We start from the raw sequence: 26,846 nt of genomic DNA on the forward strand, positions 1-26,846 counted from the left end.
CTATGAAATTGTATTTGAAGAAGTGGGTTCGAAAGTCTCTTCTTGATGAGTCTTCAGCCTGTATATGAAGAAAAAAGTCACAAATCACCTGAATAGTACATGCAGATGCAGTGTATTTTATCCTAGACAATAGCATTGATGCACAGAACAGATATGTACTCAATGTTTTAGTGGGACCCCTGAGCAGAGGATGGGTGAAAACCACACAATTGTTACCATGATTTCTTGAGAAAACCATGTTACCATGATGCAAAGTTTCAACAATACATGTTTCGTGATGGGCTAAACAGGGGATCTAATAAGGCTGAAGTTTCCTGATAGGGATGTATGAACACTTCAGATGAACAGGCTAAAAAGGAGACCAAATCTCAATAGTGTGAAAAATTTATGCGAAGTTATAATCTAGAAGAAAGGTATTCAGCTGGAAAGCAACTCACAGTGGGTGAGGGAAAAGGGGGGGAGGGGGGCGGGCAAAGTTTGCACTTTACAGTATTCTTCCAAAAAAAGAAAAAAAAAGTAAATGATGTATGGAAATCTGTCAATGAAATGTTAGTGGTATTTGCTTACCATTAACAATGACCAAAAACTAATTATTCTGAATAAAATAATGCAAATTTTCAGAATAACTCCTCCTGAGGTCCAGTGGAATGTATCTGTTTTTTACTACTTTTCAAAAATGAAAATAATGCATCATCTTTTGAGTACATGCGTAGGAAGAGCAGCTATTTTAAGCTCAGCAGTTGATTTCAGAAACAGAGTAAACAAAATCTCTCATATGAGTTGAAGGTGCAGAAAAAGAAAAATTGCAGCAAAGCTTGCTTACACTGAAAAAAAGATGCAACAAAATCACGTTAGGTGCATTTATTTAATGTATTTTTTGCAAAGTGTCATTTACAGCCATTCAAGTAACAAAACATTTAATATGTAGCACTTAAAATTCCTAGATCTAATTATTTTTGGTCAATACCACACAATGTTGCCACTATGTAGGCTTCCCCACCATAATAACCAATGATATTCATCTCAGGTCTGCAGCTGGATCGTGAAGTCATCTTGACACGATATTTCAAACAATGGAAAAACCAGGATGGACTGTAACAATATTTTGAAAAGGATAATTGCTACTCACCATATAATGGAGATGCTGAGTTGCAGATAGGCACAACAAAAAGACTGTCACAAAATGAGCTTTTGGCCAATATGGTCTTTGTCAAAAATACACAAACACACACAAATCCAACTTACACACACGTGACCACAGTCTCTGGCAGCTGAAGCCACACTATGAGCAGCAGCAGCAGCATTGCATGGTGGGAGAGCAACTGAGTGTGGGGAAGGAGGAGGTTGGGATGGGGACGGGGAGGGATAGCAGGGTAGGAGTGAGGGAAGCTGATGTGCTGCTGGAGAGCATGAAAGGACGAGGTTGGGAGAGGGTAAGGCACCTAGGTGCAGTCAGGAGGTTAGACGGAGGGCAGAGGAGAGGTTGAGGGTAGCAGGAAAGGAGAGAAGTGAAAAGACTGGGTGCATTGGTAGAATAGAGGGCTGTGTAGTGCTGAAATGGAAACAGGGAAGGGGCTAGATGGGTGAGGACAATGACGAACAAAGGCCTTGTTGGCCAAAAGCTTATTTTGTGACAGTCTTTTTGTTGTGCATAACTGCAACTCAGAATCTCCGCTATATGGTGAGTAGCAACTATCCTTTTCATAAAAGTGACACAATATTTCTGTGGTCCACCTGGCTGTCATCTTCAGGTGATTACGCTGTTGCATGAACTTCATGGAACTGAATTTAAGTGCAGCAGCTCCTTTATGTACTGTGGGAGGCCAACAGCACATGCACAAGAAATCATTGTAACTGACCTTTAGCACAAATGAACAAAAGTGCTCCAGTTGTCAAACTGCCAAAATCAATTAATAAAAATTTATTCTGATGGTTGAACAAAGGACCATTGTTTCTTATTGACTGATAAAATAGGGTTACAGATATTACTTAAAGGGTAATCCTTGTCTTTATATAAAATTGTCAGATAGTCAAATTTCAATGGGGGATAGCAGAAATATTATCTTTGTTAGTCATTGTCCTCACCCATCCAGCCCTTTCCCTGTTCCCATTCCAGCACTACACAGCTGTCATTCCACCATTGTACCCAGTTGTTTACTCCTCCTTTTCCGCTACCTCTCCCCTCTGTTGTTTAGTTGGACTTCAGTTGCCAGATACTGCAGTGTGTGTGTGTGTGTGTGTGTGTGTGTGTGTGTGTGTGTGTGTGTGTGAGTGTGAGAGAGAGAGAGAGAGAGAGAGAGAGAGAGAGAGAGAGAGATTGTTAGTTTTGACGAAGGCCTTAATGGCCAAAAGCTATATTTGTGACAGCCTTTTCTTGTGCCTATCTGCGACTCAGCATCTCTGCTATATGGCGAGTAGCTACTTTCCTTTTCATAATATTGTTACATTCCACCCTGGATTTTCCATTGTTTGAACATGAACAACTGTTAACATGGAGTTTGTCCACACAAGAAAATAGTGCCACTATTGGACAGATGCACTGCAAGATTACCAATGCATCCTACCAATAGGAAGTTTTCACAGGATCTGGATTTGATCACAAGAATTTCTCACAGTGGCTATGAATGCTGAATGCCAACAAGGCAGTGGTCAGTGATGAGCGATGGCTGCACCTGGTGATGGCTGGGTGGCTTGAAGACTTATGGCAGGTAGTATCCAGCAAAGCCGTGGTCAGTAACAAATGGCGGCTGCACACAGCTGTGGCGTAGTAACTTGTGGAGCATACGGCAGAGAACTGGAATCCAATGAGGCTGTGGCTGGTGGTAATCGGTGATGGCACAAGGCAGGGGTGAGGCAGCTCGAGGAGCATGCTGATGGCAGAGTCCTATGAGACTGTGGTTGGCAGTGCTGTGGCTGCAGCCAATGACAGTTTGACAGCTTGAAGAGATGGCCAATGTCCAGGACTGTAGCTCAGCTGGCACAGGCCATCTATGCCTTGGATGGCTGGTTATATACATGAGATTATCTGATCAGTTTTCAGGTGGCATGTGATAAATGTAGGAAAATAATTCTGAGTTTTCTGTGCGTTGAAGTCGTTTAGTAAATTTTGTGCTTTAGTTTTCAGCTGATGTTTCTTATTGTTTCAAGTGAAATATTTCAGTAAAATTTTCATTCAGTGTTTTAACTTTGTTGAGTGTTCCAGTGGCTGTTTGAATTTTTGGTTTTAGATAATAATTTTGTGAAGTTTTGTTGGTATTGGTACTAGCTGTGTTGCAGTAGTATTAATATAAGTAGTTGCTTTCTTAGAAGACAGAGAATTTCGACACCACTATTGTTAATTCTATAAATAGTTCTACTGGTATAACAGAACTTCGGTAACGTAGACATACAGTTTTTTCGCAAACTGTAAAATTTTACCATGAGTGAGAAGTGTGTGCTCTGTCATGGTGTGAGATTTGTTCAAAGTATTTTAATTGGGGGGGGGGGGGGGGGGGAAATGCACTGGGGAAGCCAGTGGGCATTCTAGCGAATTCCTCTCCTGGGAATCCAGAATCTGTAGTAGAAATAAGTTGTTAGAGGAACAGGAGCATAAGATCTGTGCCCTTCAGGCGCAGTTACAACGCGCAAAGAAGGAACTAGATATGTTGAGGAGGGTGAAGGGTGGTTGGGAATGGGAAATGGCAGTTGGCAAGAAGGCAACTAGGAGGACGAGGTATTCAGACAGTTGTACTTCATGTATATGCAATAGATTTGACCAACTGTCAGAGTTGAATGGAGAGGAGCCTCTTGTAACTGTAGATGTGGGGAACATGCAGCAGTCCTCAGCAGTTAGGAGGCCTAGGTCAGTTGCAAAGTCTAACAGAAAGAAGAAGGTTCTGCTGCTAGGTAGTTCACATGGTAGAGGTGTGGGCTAGCAGTTGCAGGAAGTGTTGGGAAGTGAGTACCAGGTCACCAGCATAGCATAACCTAGTGCAGGGTTGGTTCAGGTGGCTGACAGCATAGGGGAGTTATGTAGGAATTTTATGGAGGAGGATCAGGTAGTGATAGTGGGTGGAGCAGGGAACAGTCTTGATAGGAGCAGTGAATATGATGTAAAGATAGCTACTCAAACTCGTGGCGCTAATGCGCATTTCATGCAACTTTTTCAGCGTCATGATCGGCCTCATCTTAATGCAGCTGTCAGGTGCATTAACATGGGGTTGGGGAGAGTTCTGACGGCAGAGGGCATGGGTCACATCTCAGTGGTGCCAGTAGATCGGGATTCACTAGGTATGGCCTGCACCTCAATAGGTATGGGAAGGGGAGGCTGGCAAAGTTTATAGGTGACAGTGTAATGGGTGGTGGGGGTGGGATTACTAATGGAAAAATTCCTGTAGCAGTTGGTGTTGGAGCTGCACCTTTTTTAGACTGAAGTCAGCTGATAAGTGTATCTGCTTAAAGGAAGTCCCTCTAACTAAGGGCTCACCTTCTGAGGATGTAATGTTTCCAATTATAGAAGGAATTAGCATATTTCATCAAAATATAAGAGGTATTAAAGTTACTGAACTGCTTATGTATGTTGACTCTGAAATTAATGGTATATCAGAACAACACTTAAATAATTTGACAATTCCGAGGCTTCCTTTACCAGGATACAGATTAGCTGGCTGTTTTTCAAGGGGGAGTGGCTCTGTACATAAAAAACATATTCCATTTGAGTCCATAGAGATATCACAGCACTGCAATGAAAAGATATTTGAATGTTGTGCAGGGCAATTGAATTTAGTAAAACTAAACTTCTAATTGTTGTTGTTTATAGGTCCCCTAACTCTAACTTCAGAGCATTTCTGCTCAAGCTAGAGAGGGTTCTTGGTTCACTTTGTAGGATGTACCAGAAATTAGTTATATGTTGCGACTTCAATATAAATTTTGTATATGATGATGCAAGTAAAAGGATGTTGGTAGATCTCATAAATTCATACGATTTGATACAGATGGTGTTTTTTCCAACTAGGGTGTAGGGGAACAGTAGCACAGCAATAGACAATATTTTCATTCATTCTTCGTTACTAAATGGGCATTCTGTTAGTAAAAGGGTGAATGACAAGTGCACAAATTTTAACACTAAAAGGCTTTAGTATTCAAACAAATGTCACATTTAATTACAAACTATGTAGGAAAGTTAATCCAACAGCAATAGAGAGTTTTTTTAAACCTTGTCAAGGAACGAGTGGCATGATGTTTATAGTGCTGATAACATAGATGATAAATATAATGCTTTCATTAACACATTTCTCATGCTCTTTGAGAGTTGCTTTCCATTACAAAGTTCTAAATGAGGTACTAGCAGTAATAGGCAGCCCAGATGGCTGACTAGTGGGATAAGGATATCTTGTAGAACAAAGTGGGAATTATATCAAAATGTTGGAAATAGTCACAATCAAGCTACAGTTGCCCATTACAAACAGTATAATTAAGGTGCTTAAAAGGTTACTAGGTCAGTTCACAGTAAAAATATTTCTGTTACTGATAAAATGTATGTACAATATTTAACAATCATTTTCTGAGCATTGTTGGTGAATTAAATAAAAATTTAGTTTCTACAGGGAATCACATAACTTTTTTGGCAAATGCCTTTCCAAGACTAATGTCTGAAATATCCATCTGGGATACAGACAAGAGAGAGATTAAGTCAATAATTAAATCACAGAAGACTAAGGACTCTCACGGCTATGATGGAGTGCCTAGCAGAATAATAAAGTACTGTGCTGCACATGTTAGCCCTGTATTTAGCCATATTTGTAATTTTTCCTTTAGGAATGGTCAGTTTTCTGAACGATTGAAGTACTCGGGAGTAAAGCTGCTTTATAAAAAGGGAGAAAGGGATATGCAATCAGTGCTTGCTAAAGTTATTGAAAAGGCTGTGTATGTAAGGATAATTGATAATTTTATATCATACGATTTGCTATCAAATGTACAGTCCGGCTTTAGAAGTCATTGAACAACTGAAAATGCTATATCCTCTTTTTTTCTGTGAGGTACTCGATGGGTTAAACAAAAGGTTTCGAGCTCTAGGCATATTTTTTGATGTAGCTAACGTGTTTGATTGTATTGATCACAAAATATTGCTCCAGAAGTTGGACCATTACGGAATACATTGAGTAGCTCACAATTGGTTCACCTCTTTAGCAACAGACAGCAAAAGGTTATTTGTTCACAATGTTGATAATGGTTGTGATGTGGGGTCTGAATGGGGCACGGTCACGTGGGGAAGGGGGGGGGGGGGTGCCCCAGGGATCAGTGTTGGGGCCATTCCTATTCATTATTTATATTAATGATATACCCTCTAGTATTACGGGTAACTCTAAAATATTTCTGTTTGCTGATGACACTAGCTTGGTAGTAAAGGATGTTGTGTGCAACATTGGCTCAGTTTCAATTAGAGCAGTTTGTGACCTAAGTTCATGGCTTGTAGAAAATAAACTAATGCTAAATCACAGTAAGACTCAGTTTTTACAGTTTCTAACAGACAATTCAACAAAACCTGACGGTTTAATTTCACAGAATGGGCATATGATTACTGAAACTGAACAGTTCAAATTTGTAGGTGTTCAGATAGATAGTGAGCTGTCATGTAAAGCCCACATTCAGGATCTTGTTCAGGGCCTTAATGCTGCCATTTTTACTATTTGAACAGTATCTGAAGTGAGTGATCATTCGACACGAAAATTAGTCTACTAAGCTTATTTTCATTCGCTTACGTCATATAGTATTATATTTTGGGGTAACTCTTCCCATTCTAAAAGGATGTATTTGCCTAAGAAACAGGTGGTTCAGGCAACATTCCATGTGGGAAAAATATATCTGAAAACAAAGATGATGTGACTTACCAAATGAAAGCACTGGCATGTCGATAGACACACAATCAAATACAAACATACACACAAAACTCAAGCTTTCGCAACCAACGGTTGCTTCGTCAGGAAAGAGGGAAGGAGAGGGAAAGACGAAAGGATGTGGGGTTTAAGGGAGAGGGTAAGGAGTCATTCCAATCCCGGGAGCGGAAAGACTTACCTTAGGGGGAAAAAAGGACAGGTATACACTCTCTCGCTCGCGCGCGCACACACACACACACACACACACACACACACACACACACACACACACACATCTGCACATACACAGACACATCTGCACATACACAGACACAAGCAGACATTTGTAAAGGCAAAGAGTTTGGGCAGAGATGTCAGTCGAGGCGGAAGTACAGAGGCAAAGATGTTGTTGAATGACAGGTGAGGTATGAGTGGCGGCAGCTTGAAATTAGCAGAGGTGGAGGCCTGGTGGGTAACGAGAAGAGAGGATATACTGAAGGGCAAGTTCCCATCTCCGGAGTTCTGACAGGTTGGTGTTAGTGGGAAGTATCCAGATAACCCGGACGGTGTAACACTGTGCCAAGATGTGCTGGCCGTGCACCAAGGCATGTTTAGCCACAGGGTGATCCTCATTACCAACAAACACTGTCTGCCTGTGTCCATTCATGCGAATGGACAGTTTGTTGCTGGTCATTCCCACATAGAAAGCTTCACAGTGTAGGAGGTCAGTTGGTAAATCACGTGGGAGCTTTCACACGTGGCTCTGCCTTTGATCGTGTACACCCTCCGGGTTACAGGACTGGAGTAGGTGGTGGTGGGAGGGTACATGGGACAGGTTTTACACCGGGGGCAGTTACCAGGGTAGGAGCCAGAGGGTAGGGAAGGTGGTTTGGGGATTTCATCCGGATGAACCAAGAGGTTACGAAGGTTAGGTGCACAGCGGAAAGACACTCTTTGTGGAGTGGGGAGGATTTCATGTAGGATGGATCTCATTTCAGGGCAGGATTTGAGGAAGTCGTATCCCTGCTGGAGAGCCACATTCAGAGTCTGATCCAGTCCCGGAAAGTATCCTGTCACAAGTGGGGCACTTTTGGGGTTCTTCTGTGGGAGGTTCCGGGTTTGAGGGGATGAGGAAGTGCCTCTGGTAATTTGCTTTTGTACCAGGTCGGGAGGGTAGTTGCGGGATGCGAAAGCTGTTTTCAGGTTGTTGGTGTAATGGCTCAGGGATTCCGGAATGGAGCAGATTCGTTTGCCACAAAGACATAGGCTGTAGGGAAGGGACCGTTTGATGTGGAATGGGTGGCAGCTGTCATAATGAAGGTACTGTTGCTTGGTTGGTGGGTTTGATTTGGACGGACGTGTGAAGCTGGCCATTGGACAGATGGAGGTCAACGTCAAGGAAAGTGGCATGGGATTTGGAGTAGAACCAGGTGAATCTGATGGAACCAAAGGAGTTGAGGTTGGAGAGGAAATTCTGGAGGTCTTCTTCACTGTGAGTCCAGATCATGAAGATGTCATCAATAAATCTGTACCAAACTTTGGGTTGGCAGGCCTGGGTAACCAAGAAGGCTTCCTCTAAGCGACCCATAAATAGGTTGGCGTGCAAGGGGGCCATCCTGGTACCGATGGCTTTTCCCTTTAATTGTTGGTATGTCTGGCCTTCGAAAATGAAGAAGTTGTGAGGCAGGATGAAGCTGGCTAAGGTAATGAGGAAAGAGGTTTTAGGTAGGGTGGCAGGTGATCGGCGTGAAAGGAAGTGCTCCATCGCAGCGAGGCCCTGGACGTGAGGAATATTTGTGTATAAGGAAGTGGCATCAATGGTTACAAGGATGGTTTCTGGGGGTAACAGATTGGGTAAGGATTCCAGGCATTCGAGAAAGTGGTTGGTGTCTTTGATGAAGGATGGGAGACTGGATGTAATGGGTTGAAGGTGTTGATCTACGTAGGTAGAGATACATTCTGTGGGGGCTTGGTAACCAGCTACAATGGGGTGGCCGGGATGATTGGGTTTGTTAATTTTAGGAAGAAGGTAGAAGGTAGGGGTGCAGGGTGTCGGTGGGGTCAGGAGGTTGATGGAGGCAGGTGAAAGGTTTTGTAGGGGGCCTAAGGTTCTGAGGATTCCTTGAAGCTCCGCCTGGACATCAAGAATGGGGTTACCGTGGCAAACTTTGTATGTAGTGTTGTCGGAATCAAAGGTCTGGGCAGTGGAGAACCCTCGTAACTTCCACAAAACACCATTGCATGATCAGAAGGTTGGGGTCCGGTGTGCAGTGTCTGCATGCTGTGTTATTGGTCCCATCTTCTTTCCTCAGAGCTGATTTTGGTGTGTTGCATTGCCAACATTTTGAAACCATTTGTGGCAGCATTACCAGAGGAGGAAAAGACCTACAGTTACTTCCAACGGGATGGAGCAACTGCCCATGCAGCTGGCCAAACCGTGGAGCACATTTACACAATCTTCATGCTTGACAGAGTTGTTAGCAGAGGTCAGTCTATCAATGTGAGATTACTTTGTGTGGAGAGCCCTGAAGTCTAATGTGTATCGCAGTAATCCTCTGAGTCTTCAAGAACTGCATTTTGGACGAGAGTGCAGTAATTCCAGCAGTCCAGCTTTGATCCGCCTTCACCAGCTTGCTGAACAGAGCCCAAAAGTGCGAAGAGATGAATGATCACTTTCAACACCTGCTATAGTTAAGTTAGTACTGTATTTCCTTTTCTGCTGGGTTTCTTTGTACCCTGGAAGTCTGTTCTCTGGACCACTTTTATTTACCCCAACCCGTATTTATTGTCAGTGACCACGGAGGCTTCTGCTTGTCCAGTGTTTATTACCGATGGTCAAGTTATGGTGAGAAGGATATCAGCAGTCGGATTGTATATTAATATCTCTGAGTTTCTAGGGTGTACTATGAGGGTTGGAATTTAAATAATGGCAACTATTTATTCACAACCAATACAAAAGAGTTACATGTTTGACCTGTTACTGTCCTTCAAAGTAGTCATCAGCGTTGTGTAGAACCCGTTGCCAGCAATGTGGAAGGTGTCTGTTAGCAGAGACTGTTCTCTTGATGGTGCGAATGGAGTGGTCTACTGCCTGTCGAATCTCTGGAACAGTTCTGAAGCGAATGTCACGAAGTGGTTTCTACACCTTCGGAAGCATATCAAAGTCACCATCACCTGTGACCAGCTTTGCGAAAGAAGTGGCAACACTTTCTGCGCAACCCACCCATCATTTTGCACGACAGTGCATGGTCGCAAACAGTGCAAGCTGTGGCTGCTCTGTTCGGTTGATGGGACTGGGAAGTACTGTACCATCCACCATACTCCCTGGCCTTAAGTCCTTGTGACTTTGATTTGATTATTTACGTTCCAACCCTAGTATATATGGATACAGTACTATATCTTAATATTATGTAATCTGTTTGAAACCTTCTGGCATCCACAGGACTCTTCTACATGCATAACCTTTTCACAATTTTTAAACCAAATCTTAACAACTATTAAATTGTCTTCAGTGCAAAATTCTACCAAGTGGGTTCCCCTTTCATATCTCTCTCCCAGTCCATGTTATTTTATTGTTCCTTCCCATTCTTTTCCTACTATTGAATTCCAGTCCTTCATCACAATTAAAGTTGTGCTTCTTTTAACTGTTCAAATAATTTTTATCTCATCGTGCATTCTTTCAATCTCTTCACCATTTGTTGAGCTAGTAGGTATATAAGTTTGTATTCATATGGTTGGTGTTGGCTTTGCATGTAACGTGGCATCAACCTGCTGTTCATAGCAGGTTACCTACATTCCTGTTTTCTTATTTATTATTATGACCACGCCTGCATTACTTTTATTTGATTTTGTGTTGACAATCCTATACTGACATGACCAGAAGTCCTATTCCTCCTGCTGTGCCTCTTCACCAATCTCTTTCCATGTCCCATTTCAAATTCTCTGACCTACCTACCCAGTTAAGGGATCCAAAATTCCACATTCTGACCCACAGAATGTAACTTGTGTTTCTTCTCGTGACATCCTCCTCCTTAGTATTCCATACCAGGGGGATCTGAATGGGGGACTATATTACCTGTGGAATATATTACCCAGGAGGATATTATCACCATTAAGCCATAAAGTAGAGCTGCACATCCTCAGGAAATATAACAGCTGTAGTTTCCCCTTTGCTTTCAGATTTCTACATTACCAACATAACAAGGCTATATTGACTGATGTACTGATGCTACAAGCTTGCCCCAGCCAACCATCCAGCTGGTGCTCCTGTAACTACTATAAAGGTTTTTGTCCCTCCACAGACACCCTTCCAATGTAGTTGCACTTATGGTATGGCTATCTGTATCATAGGGACACACAAGTCACTCCACCTTGGCAAGGTCTGTGGCTTCTGAGGGTAGTATCTTAATCAGGAAGCTTGTGAAAGAACTTGCTTTGTTCCTTCTCCAGATTTGAATCGTGATGATGTAACTTGACAAATCCTGTATCTCCTATTTGGAAACCTGGGTTGGAAGTGTCAAGGTTGCACTGCTTAACTCTTTTTGCTACATTTTAATTTAATCCATTGTTCACATAGCACCCTCATCCTATCTATGCCTCCAGGCATATAAACATTTTCTACAACTTTCTGTGTAAGATCTTAACTTGTGCAAGGCCTATACTTTAGTGAGGTAATATTCTGGTAATAAATGTGCCTATCATGTGTGTCTGTTAGCGTAGTCTGTAGGATCAAAGGAGACCACTCATTGAAAAGCAGGAGCACTTAGTTGTAATTAAGCTCATACTAAAGAAGGAAAACTGTCTCCACACGCACGCCTATCTATGCTCCTACATGATACGGGCTGGACTGACAGTTCCAATATTATTTTGCAGCAGGTGAACTGGTTGTGGTGGGGGTAGTGTCACATGCAGTGGGTAGAGGGAGAGGGAGATGAAAGGCAGGGAGAGGGATTAGGGGGTGGGTGGCTAGCGGCTTGGAGGGAGGTGGCCAGTTTGCCAGCTAGGAATGTCAGAGGGAGAGATGGGAAGTATATGGGCTGGCACAATTGTCATGGCTGGTTGGAAGCAGTACATGCTGAAGGCAAAGTAAGGACATAAATTGGGATGGGGTGATAGTACAGAAGAAGGGGAAGCTGTTGGATGGAGGATGCAGAGACCTGAGATTGAGGTCAGGATGATTATGGGAGCGAAGGATGTGTTGTAAGGATAACTCCCATTGTGTAATTCAGAGAAGCTGGTGATGGAGGGAAGGATCCAGATGGCTTGGGTTGGGAGGCAGTCATTGAAATTGAGCATGTTGTGCTCAGCTGCATTTTGTACCATTGTTCTGATATCAGTTAGGCAGTGGCTATTCAACCTGGTGGACAGCTAGTTGGTAGTCATCCCAATATAAAAGGCTGTGCAGTGTTTGCAGCAGAGTTGGCACATGACATGACTGCTTTCACAGGTGGCATTGCCTCTGATGTGGTAGGATAAGGATAAGGTTGTGACAGGGCTGGAATAGGAAGTGCTAGGTGAAGGGATTGGGCAGGTCTTGCAATCATGGTCTGTCACAGGGATATGATACCTTTGGCAAAAGGCTGCATAGGATACCCCTCATTTCAGGGCAGGATGGGAGAGAATCAAAGTGCTGGCAAAAGATATGGTTCAGTTGTTCCAATCTGGGGTGATATTGGGTGACGAAAGGGGTGCTCCGTTGTAGCTAACACTTGGGGATGGTGGGAGGATTGGGCCTGTGTGAAGATAAGCTATGGGAAATATATTTGTGGACTATGTTTGGGGGTATTGTCTGTCTGTGAAGGCCCTTGTGAGGCCTTCACCATACTGGGCAAATGGGTTCTTGTACATGAGTGGCCAGCTGTATGTTCATGACTACTTGAGCTATGAGAGAACAAAGTCCTTTGTGACAACACTGATATGCAAAACATTCTCAGTTTTCTTGCTGTGCCAATTCAAGATAAGTAACATTAAATCTCTAACAGTGCTTCACCAAAACATTCAGAGTATAAAAAGCAAAGTGCAACAGCTAGAAGTTGAGTTACAATCCTTAGACAGTCCAGTTATCTGCATCACAGAGCACTGGTGCAAAGTCAATGAAATTCAATACATAAATTTGCCCTCATATGTACTAGCTTGTTCTTATTGCAGAAACTCAATGAAAGGTGGAGGATCATGTATTTTTGTTAAGAGTGGTATTTCATTTAAAGTCAGGAATGATATTATCCTACTAAGTGTAGACAAGCATTTTGAAGTGTCAGCAGTAGAGATACCAGCTGTAGATATGCCCAAAAAACTAATTGTACTATGTGTATACCGTTCTCCCAGTGGTGATTTAGAAACATTGTTTTCAAAACTTATGCAAAGCCTAGAACAAGTGTCATCCCTGAAAAGTAATATACTCTTGTGTGGTGACTTAAACATTAACACAGCTAAGGCAGATGAAACCAGTAACACTTTTCTGAATATTCTGAATAGTTTTGGCATGTCCTCTTTAGTTAATTGTGCAACAAGAATAACCAAACACTCAACATCTACCATTGATCATGTAGCTACAGATATAGGTGGGGAAAACTGTGTCATAACTGTCAAAAATCTTGGACTGTCAGATCATTTATGCCAAATCATAAAAGTAAAAGCTTCTGTAGAAAAACCAGTAAACCTCCACATGTTTAAAAGAGTCTACTCAGATGCAGCAATACAAAAATTTTGCTTACAATTAAGACATGAAAGATGGGAAGAAGTATATTCAGAAAATAATGTGAATCAGAAATTCTCCAAATTCATGTCGGAGTTTAAGATAATATTCGAAGAAGCCTTCCCCAAAGCACTAAGTTCTACTGGAACATCCACCAAAAATAAGTGGATTACCACAGGAATTAGAAAATCTGCCCAAACTTTTAAATACCTAAACTCTATAAAAAACAACAACAGTGATCCAGATTTTCTTCATTACTACAGAAACTACAAAAAAATCTATAGGAAGGTGCTCAATGTTCCAAAAAAAAAAGGCCAATGATAGACTAATAAATCTAGCTAAAAATAAAAGTAAAGCTACATGGACTATAGTGAAACAAGAGACAGGAACAGCAACACAAAGGCAAATAAACACCCAAATCAGGAACAAAGAAAACCTAACAAGTACCCCAAAAGAACTAGCAAACTTTGTTAATTCTTACTTTAGTAGTATAGCTACAAAGTTACAGGAAAATTTTTCAAAATCTCATAATCCACGAACACGGGAATATACATCAAATTCAATGGTATTGCTACCCACTACTGAGGAAGAAGTATGTAATGTGGTAAGGAAATTAAAGAGCAAAAATTCAGCAGGTTTAGATGAAATTCCAATGTCTGTGCTGAAAAAATGCATAAATAGTATCAAAGCCCCCCTAACCAATATCATAAATGAATCTTTCAAAGCCGGTTGTTTCCCTGATTATCTGAAACATGCAAAAATTTTACCTCTACACAAAAAAGATGATGTAGAAAACATTGAGAACTACAGGCCAATTGCCCTACTGTCATCATTTTCCAAAATAATAGAGTCCATAATGAAGAACAGACTTATGAGCTATCTAAACAAATACAACCTTCTTTCAAATGACCAATTTGGTTTCAGACCAGGCAGAGATACAGAAATGGCAATAGCACATTTCACTAAAGTGGTTCTAGAAGCACTGGATGAAGGCAACTATGTATCTGGCATATTCCTTGACCTGTCAAAGGCCTTTGATACAGTTGACCACCAGAATCTATTACTTAAGTTAGAAGCACTAGGAGTAAGAGGGGTAATCAACAAATGGTTCCATTCATACCTTAAAAATAGAGTACAGTGGGTAGAGATCTCGCATGTCTCCAGTAGATCAAAGTTCATAGAAAAACACCTGTCAGATCCACAGCATATTAATATTGGGGTCCCTCAGGGAAGTGTGCTGGGTCCGGTGTTGTTCTTGATTTATATAAATGACTTTCCACAATATATCCGACATGGAGAGAAGATATTGTTTGCCGATGACAGCAATATTATAATCACCAGTGAGACATCAGCACAAATGTTGGAAAATTGTAATGAATCACTGAAAGATGTCTACAAATGGTCTACAGAGAATAAAGTGACCTTAAATATTAAGAAAACAAATAGCATACGCTTTAGAATAAACAGAAAAAACAGTCCCCTAAAGTTAAAGCTACATAACACCTCTGTAGACGAAGTGCCCACCACAAAATTCCTAGGGTTGCATATTGACAGCCAGCTTAGGTGGAGTGAACATGTTAAAAAACTCACAAAAAAGATATCTACAACGTGTTACGCACTTAGAGTTCTCTCCTCAGTATGCAGCGATGAATGTCTAAGAACTGTATATTTTAGCTATGTACATTCAGTCATAAGCTATGGGATAATTTTCTGGGGAAATAATGTACTCAACTTACAAACAGTTTTTAAAGTGCAGAAGAGAGCAGTGAGAATTATAACTAAAAGCAGTAAGTGGGCTCACTGCAGAGAACTATTCAAAATACTTGGTATTCTAACTGTTCCCTGTTTATTTATGTTCCACACTATAGTATATATAAAGAAAAATATAGTGAATTATAGTACAAACAGCATTTTACACAGCTATAGCACAAGAACAAGCCACTGCCTTCATCTAGATAGGAGAAACAAGCATAAGACCCAAAAAAGTTTCTTGTATCAGGGTGTAAAATTGTATAACAAGCTGCCACAGGAAATCAAAGAAATTAACAGCATGTACTGTTTCAGAAAAACTCTTAAACTATATTTTCAGGAACACTGTTTTTACACAGTAAGTGAATATTTAAATGTTTGAATGTAATTTAAGTGACATAATGACATTGTATTGTATATTCTGTAAATGTATAACAAGCTGCACAGGACATCAAAGAAATTAACAACATGTACTGTTACAGAAAACCCTTAAACTATATTTTCAGGAACACTGTTTCTAAACAATAAGTGAATATTTAATTGTTTGAATGTAATTTAAGTGATAAATGTCATTGTATTTGTATACTCTGTAAATGCATATAAAAGAGTCAATGTATCTGCAAAAATCACTGTATCCAAACTGACAACATCCATACATTGCAAAATGTCTACGGATGGCTAATCAAATAAATAAATAAATAAATAAATTATTGTCATTGTCAGGAGCAACTGATTGTCTTCACTGCTGCTGTGGTGGCCTTATATAGCCTGTGGGTGGCTTGCGGATGGCCGGGCCATGGTTGGCCGGCGATTACGTACTGCTGTCGCAGACGGTGTCAATGTCTGTGCTGGTGGTGCCACCACTTACATGGGTACATAAACGCTGCAAGGAATGTCTCTGCTGCTTCTCTGCATTGAGTGCTCGTTTCTGTGCACCACTCAGATAATAACTGTTATCATGGTTAAAGTTCTTCTCTCTCATTCTTATTTCAACAGCCTCCTTAATAACAGTATCCTAGTATGTGGAGTCATGATACAAACTTTTTGTTTCATCAGATAGTATTTTATGTTTGTTGGTGAGGCTGTGCTCTGCAATTGCTGGCTTCTCTAGTTCTCTGTTGGTGTCCTGCACAGAAATGGTATGAATGGTCAGACCTATGTTTCTACACTCAAAGGGGATATTACAAATTCCAGTGACCCTGAAGCCGAGACTATCCTTAATTTTCTTAGGATGATGAAAAATTGGTCTGATATCTCGTCTACCCAGGACTCCCTGTTTTACTGGATACAGCGCCACAAGAAGGAAGAGCTGTACGTGGAGGACATTGCATGACAGGTTCGTAAACAGGAGTTGCATGTCAAATATGCGCAGTTGCGGAGTAATTTGGCATTTCTGCAATGCTGTCAAGGTAAGGAGATTGTGTCTATGTCTGCTGTGGTTAAACACCATATCAGGTCTGTTGTAATGAAGAATATATTATGGAAGACCAGCCGAGTGATGGTCAAAGAATGGTTACGACACACAAGGTACGAACTGGATTTTAATGCACGCAGTTTATATAGTTGCCATCTTTTGCTACCTACAGTTCTCTCACCTTTTGACTGGGAGTCGGTTGATATGACGATGGCTGCTCATCAAAGAGCTCTTCTTAGCAATACATCAGCTAAACAGGTAAAGAAATTTGAGTGTCTTGGTGCTACACAGAGACCGGAGTCATCGTATGAAACAGCATGCACTGCCATCAACCTGTCGGACAAGAACCTGGACAAGGAGCCATCTCGGGCCTCATTAAAGGTTTGAATTTTGCTCCTGTACCACATACTACACGCATCATGGATCTTATCAGTGGAGGAGAACAGGTGGTGTGGCATCTTGCACAGGAAAATCCCAATGAAGTGAGACTTATTGCCAGTCGCTTTTTGGCCTCGGCTGCATCTCCCAGATCCAATATCAGTAGAGGGGGGGGGGGGGGGGGGGGGGAGAGAGAGAGAGAGAGAGAGAGAGAGAGAGAGAGAGAGAGAGAGAGAGAGAGGGGGGGGGGGGCTTCATTTACTTTGAAGGGATGTAGACCTTGTCGTATCACCAGCTGACAAAAGAAATGTAGCCATCATTCTTAATACTACCAAATATCATAGCAAAATTACGTCACTATTGGAGGACAGTATGTACAAATATATTAAATGGGACCCAACTTTGACATACAGCAGAAAAACTGTGGAGCTACTGAAGAATTCCAGTTTAGCAGGTGACGTTACAAAAAATTTCAGAGTTGAGCTCCTAGACCTCCCAGGTTGTATGGACTACTGAAGATCCACAAGGATAATGTTCCCTTCAGACCTATCGTCAGTGCAATTGGTTCTCCTACCTACAAAGTTGGTGACCCCTATAGCTGGCCGTTGTGAACATCACATCAAAAACTCCCAGATGTTCACTGAGAAAATCAGAAGATTAGAGTTGCTCCAAATAACATTTTAGTCAGTCTGGATGTGGTATCACTGTTCACAAATGTTCCTGTGGAGGACACTTTGAAAATGCTGGTGGATATTTTTCCTCTTGAAACTATAAAGTTGTTCAGGCATGTGATGACAACTACCTACTTCTTGTATAGTAGTAAATTTTATGAAATGACAGACGGTATGGGGATGGGCTCTCCATTGTCTCAATCATTGGCTAACTTTTTTGTGGAGAATTTTTAGGAACATGCATTAAATTTAGCTCCCCTCCACCCATTCTTATTTTATCGTTATGTTGACGATACATTTATGGCCTGGCCACATGGCGCAGAATCTCTCAAACAATTCTTGGAACACATGAAAGGCATGCATCTGAACATCCGGTTCTCTGTCGAGATGGAGAAGGACGAAGGTTGCCATTCTTAGATGTTTTAGTACAACGACAGGTAGATGGGCATCTTGGCCACTCTGTGTAATGCAAGCCAGCACATACCAATTTGTATGTAAATGTACAGAGTTTCCACCACCCTGTTCAGAAGAATGCTGTTTTGGACACATTAGTATATAGGGGGGAAACTATTTCTGACAAGGACCCTCAAAGTCCGAGATTAACCATCTGAAGTCCGTGTTCAGAAAGAATCACTATGGTGCATGAGATATAAAGGCAGCATTCTCCAAGGAAAGGAAACGTGAAAATGCTGCACATACAGGATGAACCACTGATTGCGGTTCATCCTTTTTGTGGCGCTACATCTAGTAAAATAGGAAGAGCCCTGGGTCTGCAGAAGATAAGACTGATTTTTCATCCTCCTAAGAAAATTAAGGAGATGATGCACCCTGTTACGGACAATCTTGGCCTCAGGGTCCCTGGAATTTATAATATCCCCTGTGAGTGTGAAAGGGCAGACCAGTTTTACCATTTCCGACTGCTATGCAGAACACTAATGGCATATTAAAAATAGAGAACTAGAGAAATCAGCAATTGTAGAGCACAGCTTCACTAACAAAACTGTTTAATGAAACAAAAATTTTGTCCCATGTCTCCACATACTGGGATTATATTATTAAGGAGGCTGTTGAAATAAGAATGAGTGAGAAGAGCTTTAACCTTGATAACGGATGTTATCTGAGCAGTGCATGGAAATGAGCACTCGATGCAGAGCAGCAGCAGAGACACTCCTTGCAGTGTTTGCATTCCCATGGAAGTGGTGACGCCACCAGCGCAGACATTAACACTGTCTGTGACAGCAGTACGTAATCACTGACCAATTACAAGCCAACCAATCAGAAGCCATCCAAGGGCTATATAAGGCCACCACGTCAGCAGTGAAGACAGTCAGTTGCTCTTGATGATGATGATGATGATGATGATGAAGATGGAGGTTATTGTTGAAAGCTCAAGATTTTATCCTGAATTGATGCGACAAAAAACTGAGAAAGTTTTACATACTCCTCGAGCTGGATTTGATTCTCAGTGGTATGCTTATGTTTGCCTCATATCCAAGGAGAGCCATGCTTGTAGGTGCATCAACAGATGAATATGCATTGTAGAAGCACATGCACTCCACCAAGTATTTGAGACTCCTACTTTGCTGCCGAATTGGCTGGTGTGTTTGGTACGCTTTGAGACAAAACTGAAACTGTAGAAAGATGTGCAAGTGCTGGGTTAATAAAAACATTTTTTGTCATAATACGTGAATTTACCACATCAGTAGGATACAGCATCACATACTTGGACCAACAGCCTGTGACCCCAAAAATTGAAAAACTCCTCCCCTATTTTTGATCAAGGTCCAACAGGCCATTTATCCCTTTACATATTATTGGGTACAGTTTGTGATGGGGAATTATTTCTGTCTTTTATCTGTTCATACAATTCTTAGGTTCACAACATTTTTTTAAATTTTCTGCTTAGATTTTGGAAATAGTAAAATTTTGTAGGATGACACATTCAGATGCAAAACTGACTGCTCTCTTTATATAAATATCATGAGAAATCAGTGATAGCAACAGTTGGTTTGCAAAACCATCAATTTTTTCTGTTTCATTCAGAAGGAAGGAAGGAAGGAAGATTGGATTTAACATCCCCCCATCATTGAGGTCAGTAGAGATGGAGCACAGGCTTGGATTGGGTCAAGGATGGGGAAGGAAATTGGCCATGCCTTTTCAAGGCATCATCCCAGCATTTACCTGGAGTGATTTAGGAAAATCATAGAAAATCTAAATCTGGATGGCTGAATGCAGATTTGAACAGTCACCCTCCCAAATGCGAATCCAGTGTGCTGGCCACTGTGCCACGTTGCTCAGTTGTTTTCATCCAGTTCTCCACAATATAAGATTATAGTTTTTACCTGAGGGATGTTGTTCCATTTTCCCATGCTATAATTATAGCCTGAGAGCCATCTTAATTGTTCTGATACACATTCTTCATTGACACGATAATTGTCTTATGTGGCATACAAACTGTACCTCATGCCTGAAAATCTTATTCTGAGTCATGCCTGTATATTAACTGACAACAGAAACAGAATAGCTGCCCTACAAGAAAACCTGCATGGTCTTGGTATACGCAAAGTAAAAACTCCAACTGATGCAACCATCCTCACGAAAGAAGTGAACTAGTACCTCATATTACCTACAGCCACAGCTGGATCACATATTAAACAGAGACTCATTGATTAAATCATGGGAGTAAACAACTATAGCCATGAAAAATGTTATTAACAGCATGTTATGTGCAATACTGTCAAAAAAGCCGTCACACATACCAGATCAGCATCTACTGGACACAATGACATCACAGTCCAAATCATGAACCATATTATTGACCTCCTATTGTCCACTACAACAGATATTTGCAACCACTCTTTAACCACAAGTGTTTTTTTCTGAGGCCTGGAAACAGGGTCTAGTTAAGCTACTGCCTAAAAATGACATTGCCACAGCACCCTCTGATTACCAACATATTTACATTCTTCCTGCATTATCCAAGGCATTAGAATATATTGTCCACAACTAGATAACCAACTACCCAACCACAACCAGTGTACTAGACAAATACAAATCAGGCTTCTGTAAACATTGCAACACAATATTTGCCTTAATAAAGGTAACTGAAGACCTAAAACTTGCCAAAGATGCGTAACATGTGACTATCATGTGCTTCTTACAGTTTAGTCTTTGACCCTGTCGACTTTGACATTTTATGTGTCAAACTTAGAAGCCTAAAATTCTCGCCAGTTGTAGTGCAATGGATTTGCTTATATTGGATGTCTTGCGAGCAATGCATTACGTCCACCAGTGTGTATTAAAATGATCTGAGAGTCTGGACTGGCAGTATGAGTAAATAATACTGACTATAAGCCAATAAAGTTAATGCTGACAGTATTTACTACTGCACGTGCTGCCACTAATATTGATAATAACAGCAGCAGCAGCAGTAGTAGTAGTAGTAGTAGTAGTAGTGATGACGATGATAGTGGCAGATAAAAAAAAAAAAAAAATTATCGGCCTACAACATTTCTGAAAAGGATAGAGTGCTACTCACCGTAACAATACCATGTCTAGTTGAAGACAAGTGCAATGAAAAGACTCTCATACACTTAGCTCTTGGCCAAAGCCTTCTTCAAAAAAGAAAGAAAAACACATATTCAGACAGGCAGGCACAGCTCGCACACCCATGGCCACTATCTCTGGTGACTTTAGGTTGACTGCAACTGTTGTCTTGAATGAAAGCAGCAATTGGGAATGGGGCAGGGAAGTGGCAGGGATAGCATAATAGGGATGAAGAGAAAAAACACTGTCTGGTGGACATGAATAACGTTGGGGTGACAGTACGGAAGAAGAGGAAACTGTTGGGTAGAGGTTGCAGGGATCTGAGATTCAGGCACGGGTGACTATGAGAACAAAGGATAAGTTGTATGGATAACTCCTATCTCTGAAGTTCAGAGAAGCTGGTGATCGAGGGGAAGATTCAGATGGTCCAGGTTGTGAAGCAGCCATTAAAATCAAGCGAGCTTTGTTCAAGTGCATATTGTGCTGTAGAGTGGTCCATTTTGCTCTTGGCCACAGTTTGGTGGTGGCCATTATAACATTATGTGATTGCCTTATCATTTTAAATCATTCACTAATCGAGCAGTCGCTCGGCAACAGCTACAGTTAGCAAATAATGTTGCGAGAATGCAAAAGGTGAACGACCTGTGACGTAACTTGTTTATTGTCGAAGCGCCGTCAGAGATGCAGTGAGGTATTGACTTTGAAAACCGCGGCGCGAAAAACGGACAGAAGAAGAACACTTTTACACATTTTTTTTTTTTTTTTTTTTTTTTTTTTTTTTTTTTTTTTTTTTTTTTTTTTTTTTAGGTACGAGATATTCTCGATGAACAGTTATTCATTCTTCTCTTGTCTCCTGTAACTTGTGTCGGACGCGCATGACTTGCCGCCGTATTATTATCGTTAAAAATAATATTGTTTTAGTGTAAAGTAAATGTGTAATACTAAAAGTGCCTAGCAGTAGATTTATTGTGCGACGTGTATGTGAAAACGTCAAAGGAATTGTTTTCATTACGAGAAGTGCCAGTCAGAACGGCATCCATGTTAAATCCTTCATTGCAGTGTCAGTTCGTCTATTAATTGCCATAAATTCAGATTTAAATGGAACTGGTGTATGGGCTATTTATTTAATATAGAATCTATGTCTCACTCCTTCATGAAGTTATTTAATTTTCTTTATGTTTCTGCCAAATAGAGAGTTCACAGTCACGAATTCTTTCGTCGAAATCGGACGGAAGTTGTATGTGGCGAAATATTTTCTCCGCGCCATATTCTATTGGTAAATGCATGATAAACTACGGTCCCTTAGGAAATTCATGTTGAGCTATCCAAAAATAATTATATTTTGAATAGGCATTTACTCTCTTCCGCAATGCAACTTCCGACTGATCAGACGATCCAACAAGAAACAGCCGCACACGGTCGGCGTTCGCAAATATGTTTCCACCGCTGATTATAGCTATATGTTACAGCACAAAAGTAAACATATTGTTATAATTAGCGGCTACGAACGGGGACATTTATAACTGTATGTTTATGTATACACATTACGTAAACATATCGTTATAATTGGCGCCCGAACAGGGACCCGAATTAAAAAAAAAAAAAAAACTTAAAGGAATAAAAATTTATGTAAGATAGGCATTGTGGAAATATTCATAAATAATTGTAGCTAATCTTGTGCTTTTTATTTGGTACATGACATCAAACGCCATCCAATAAAATTTACATTGAGCGAAAGAAACGAGATATTCAGAGAAAATTACGGAAGAGAGATTTTTTTTAACCGAATTTGTTCGAAAATCTAGTTGGAACGCCCAAGGCAGTCATCAGTAACGTAAGTTAAAATTTCGTTAGCCGTAGCCAAGCTTCCTTAATTTCAGCCGACATTAATCAATTTGTGACGATCTTTAGTAGTTGCAGTAAAATTTGCTTTGAATTCAGTAGACTGCATTTAGTAGATTGGTAATTTCTTCAAGTATTGTTTAAATTACATTGTTGTGTATTGCATATCAATTGTTTTTAAATGTCCGCTGCCTGTTCACGGAGCTGACCAGCCTTAGGCTAGGCGCGCACTGGCGATTTTCCGTCGCGCGATTTATTTGTCGCAAGAATGAAACACAGTGGCTCGAATAGGAGCGCGCGCACGTGCGACAAAAAAGTAGCGGCGATTTAAAAGACGCAACCGTCCCTATTTCACGCGCGACGCGATTGTCGCAGGTGTGGAATGATTCACAGGCACTGGAATGGGCCCGCGCGCACTAGCGACGCGATTTCTGTGAGTCGCTCTCGCTCTGTGTTGCATACACACAAGTTCAGTGCGCCAGCAGCATGTCTGATAACGGGAGTTGCGCTACGGATGACATTGTAGGTTGTGTTGTCGATTCAGAAAGACTAATTGCAGAAGTAGAAAAGCGACCAGCTCTCTACAACAAGAAATTAAAAGAATACAGTGATCGAAATTTGAAAGAGAAACTATGGGGAGAAGTATGCTGCAGCCTAATTCGGAACTGGACTGAACTGCCTGGACCAGAAAAGACTAACAAAGGTATTTCATGGTTCACTTATTTTATTCATTCATGTAGACATCACAGTTACAACAATTTAAATTTTTTCATATTGCCAAGATACTGATCCTTGTGGAGTCACAAAGTAGTTTGCAAAATAATCCCGTATCTGCATACCACACGAATCAGCTCTTATTCCTACAGGCTCACAGGCTTTCAGAAGGCATTCGTACGACTCGTCCTCAGTTCGTACACCGTCATTTCGTCTTACGAAATTATGCAGAATACAACATGCTTTTATGATTATGTCTGAAAAACCAACATCCACATCCATAGGTCGATGAAATATTCTCCATTTGTTAGCCAAAATCCCCAAAGTACATTCCACCATTCTACGAGCACGACAATGTCTATAATTAAAAACACGCTGTTTCATTGTCAGGTTTTTCCCGAGTACGGCCGCAGAACATGTCTAGACAGTGCAAATGCTTCATCTCCTACAAAATTAAAAGGTTGAGGCTCTCCTTCCTCGTCTTGTGGTAATTTTTGAGGATTTGGAATGTTTAACTGATTAGATTTCAGTTTTTGATAGAAGTTGGATTTCTTGAACACATTAGAATCCCCATTGGCTCCGTACGAGCCCACGTCTATCACAGTGAAACAATAGTCAGCGTCCACTACGGCCAAAAGTATTGTCGAAAAATAATTTTTGTAATTATAAAACTCTGAGCCACTGTCAGCAGGCTTCTTCAGTCTCACATGTTTCCCATCCACAGCACCAATGCAATTTGGAAAGTCAGTTCTGTCTAAAAACTGTTTGGCAATAATCTTCCAATCATCTTCAGTTTTTTCTGCCATATGAATAGGCTTTAGACATTGCCACAACTGCTCGCATGTATCCTTCACAATTTCTCTGATTGTAGTGGCCCCCAGTAGATATTCGTAGTGTAATGAGCGAAAGCTATTTCCAGTCGCAAGGTATCTGGAAGAAATAATATTCAGTAACAGCATTAATATTTACTCATAGAAGTATTAAGGTAAATACTTACAATAAATTATATACAGTGATAATTTCATTTATGACAGGTAAAGAAATTCAAAGGAAGTGGAAAAATCTGAAGGACTGCTTCGCGAGAGAACTGGCATCACAGAAAAAATCGTCGTCTGGCGAGGCTGCAAGAAAACGGAGGAAATATCTATACTTCGATGCAATGTTATTTCTGCTCCCTCAGATGGAAGACAGACCGACCACCAGCAACATCGAAATCATGCCCAGTAGCACAGGAAACAAGGAAGTAGTTTCTCCCCCCAGTTTGTCTTCACAAAACAGCAACGATACTGCACAGAGCAAAAAAGTACGACATCCTACGAAAAGAGGGGCCAAGAAGGTTACGTCCTACGAGGAATCTCTATTAAATATATTACAAGACAGACAAAAAGAAGAAGTTAACGAGGATAAGAATTTTGCATTAATGCTTGTCCCCATGCTGGCGAAGTTAAACGAAGAACAGAAACATTACGCGAAAATAGAAATACTGAATGTGATGAGGAATGCCAGATATTATCAGCTTTCACCGATTTTTCCACAGCATCCGAACATGTGCTATAACACAACTCAAGCGACTTATAACACCACTCAAGCAACTTACTCTCCAGCATCTTCATTCGTTCAACCGTATTCTTCAAATGTCCTAAATGAAACGGAACCTCCACAAAATTTGTTCGTGTGCCCCTCTCCAGACAACCGCAACAAGACCACAGAAACCTCTATGCGCAACATGGTTTTGCAGTTCTCTAATGAAACAAGATCGCCAGTTTCGACTTGCAGTAGTGATTTTCTTGATGTATCTGATCAGTAATGTAAAATGGCAACAACAATTGTTGAATGAAACGATTCTCTTGATGTATCTAATCAATAATGTAAAAGGGCAATAAAAACTGTTGAATGAAATAATGTGTGCTCACCTCAAAGTCACTGATAAGCGCTCCTCAGGTGGTATACACTTCCTCCATGTCGTATCTTGTTTTGTTATATTCGGTCCTACTGTCTGAAGCAGTGTATCAAAACTATTCTTACTCATTCGATAGTATTGAAAGAATTTATTTTGGTGATTTTGTAACTCTTCGTGTAATTTGTAAAACTGCCCTTTCACCAGTCTTTGACTTACAATCGGATGTACCCAGTAACGACATTTGCGCTGTTTTCTCGCTCTTTTTCGTAGTAAAAGCGCCACCAAACAAGCTGTTTCGATGAAATCCATGCTGGTACTGAGAGTAGTTGCGATTTTCCTGCCGCTGTGTGCGCACCACAATGTACTTCCGCGACAGCGATTGTTCAGTCGCGCCGACTGAAAAATCGCCTGTGCGCGCCTAGCCTTAGTTTTCATTTATTTTGACCAGTGTGTAGCCATACTTTCTTTACGGTCCAGAATAGTCTCTTGTTCTCGTGACGTACAACTCCCGACATTCCGAACTTGGACGTAGCAGTGACAACCGACTCGCAACCGATAAATTACATCTCTGTCGACAGCTGACGGCCGTAGCTCAAACGAACTTCATTGACTTACTGTTTATAAATAAGTGAGCTATGGCAGACGATAAAATGTCATCACTAGATTCAAATGAACAGAATGAAATGAGTGAAGTGTCGCGTCGCTTACGGTCCCGCACGATAATTAGTAGGGCTGAGACACCAATTGAAACAATTGTAGAAAGTGAAGTGGGAAATCTTACGGACTTTGGTGCCTCACACCATAATGTTACTGGTACTGAACTAGACAATGCCAGCATAGTTTCTGCCACTAGTAGTCGTAGCCATATACCGGTTACAAGGGAGGCAGGTGAAAGCAATTCAGGGGTAGTGACAGACGATGTATTCAAACAGCTACTGAGTCAAATAAGTCAAATGATGCAGGACGGAAATCGCCAAATGTTAGCCTCGCTTGAAGATAAACTGTCTACAGTAAGCGAAGAAATAAAAACTGTTAGAGAAAACGTAGCCAAAGAAGTAGCAAAGCAAGTCAAGGATGCTGTTTC

The 26,846-nt window shown here is 41.0% G+C and overlaps 1 protein-coding gene across 1 annotated transcript; it reads right to left on the reverse strand.

Annotated features, from left to right (window-relative positions):
- LOC124622778 (protein ANTAGONIST OF LIKE HETEROCHROMATIN PROTEIN 1-like) lies at nucleotides 1-25,897 on the reverse strand. The gene is made up of 3 exons (XM_047148570.1): nucleotides 25,776-25,897; nucleotides 24,289-24,792; nucleotides 1-58 (listed from the first exon to the last, which is right to left on the reverse strand). Exons 1-3 carry the CDS (start codon nucleotides 25,889-25,891, stop codon nucleotides 1-3), a joined length of 678 nt encoding a protein of 225 aa, XP_047004526.1. The 5' UTR covers nucleotides 25,892-25,897.
- Between the last annotated feature and the right edge of the window lie 949 nt (nucleotides 25,898-26,846).

The sequence above is a fragment of the Schistocerca americana genome, chromosome 7, assembly GCF_021461395.2.
Source record: "Schistocerca americana isolate TAMUIC-IGC-003095 chromosome 7, iqSchAmer2.1, whole genome shotgun sequence".
NCBI lineage: Eukaryota > Metazoa > Arthropoda > Insecta > Orthoptera > Acrididae > Schistocerca > Schistocerca americana.

Excerpts from the sequence above, each read along its gene's own strand:
- LOC124622778 (XM_047148570.1), bottom strand. The coding sequence starts at position 25,891 with ATGAGTAAGAATAGTTTTGATACACTGCTTCAGACAGTAGGACCGAAT. Across the intron at positions 24,793-25,775 it reads CGCTTATCAGTGACTTTGAG|ATACCTTGCGACTGGAAATA; the intron begins GTGAGCACACAT and ends TATTTCTTCCAG. Across the intron at positions 59-24,288 it reads GGAGATGAAGCATTTGCACT|GCTGAAGACTCATCAAGAAG; the intron begins GTCTAGACATGT and ends CTTCATATACAG.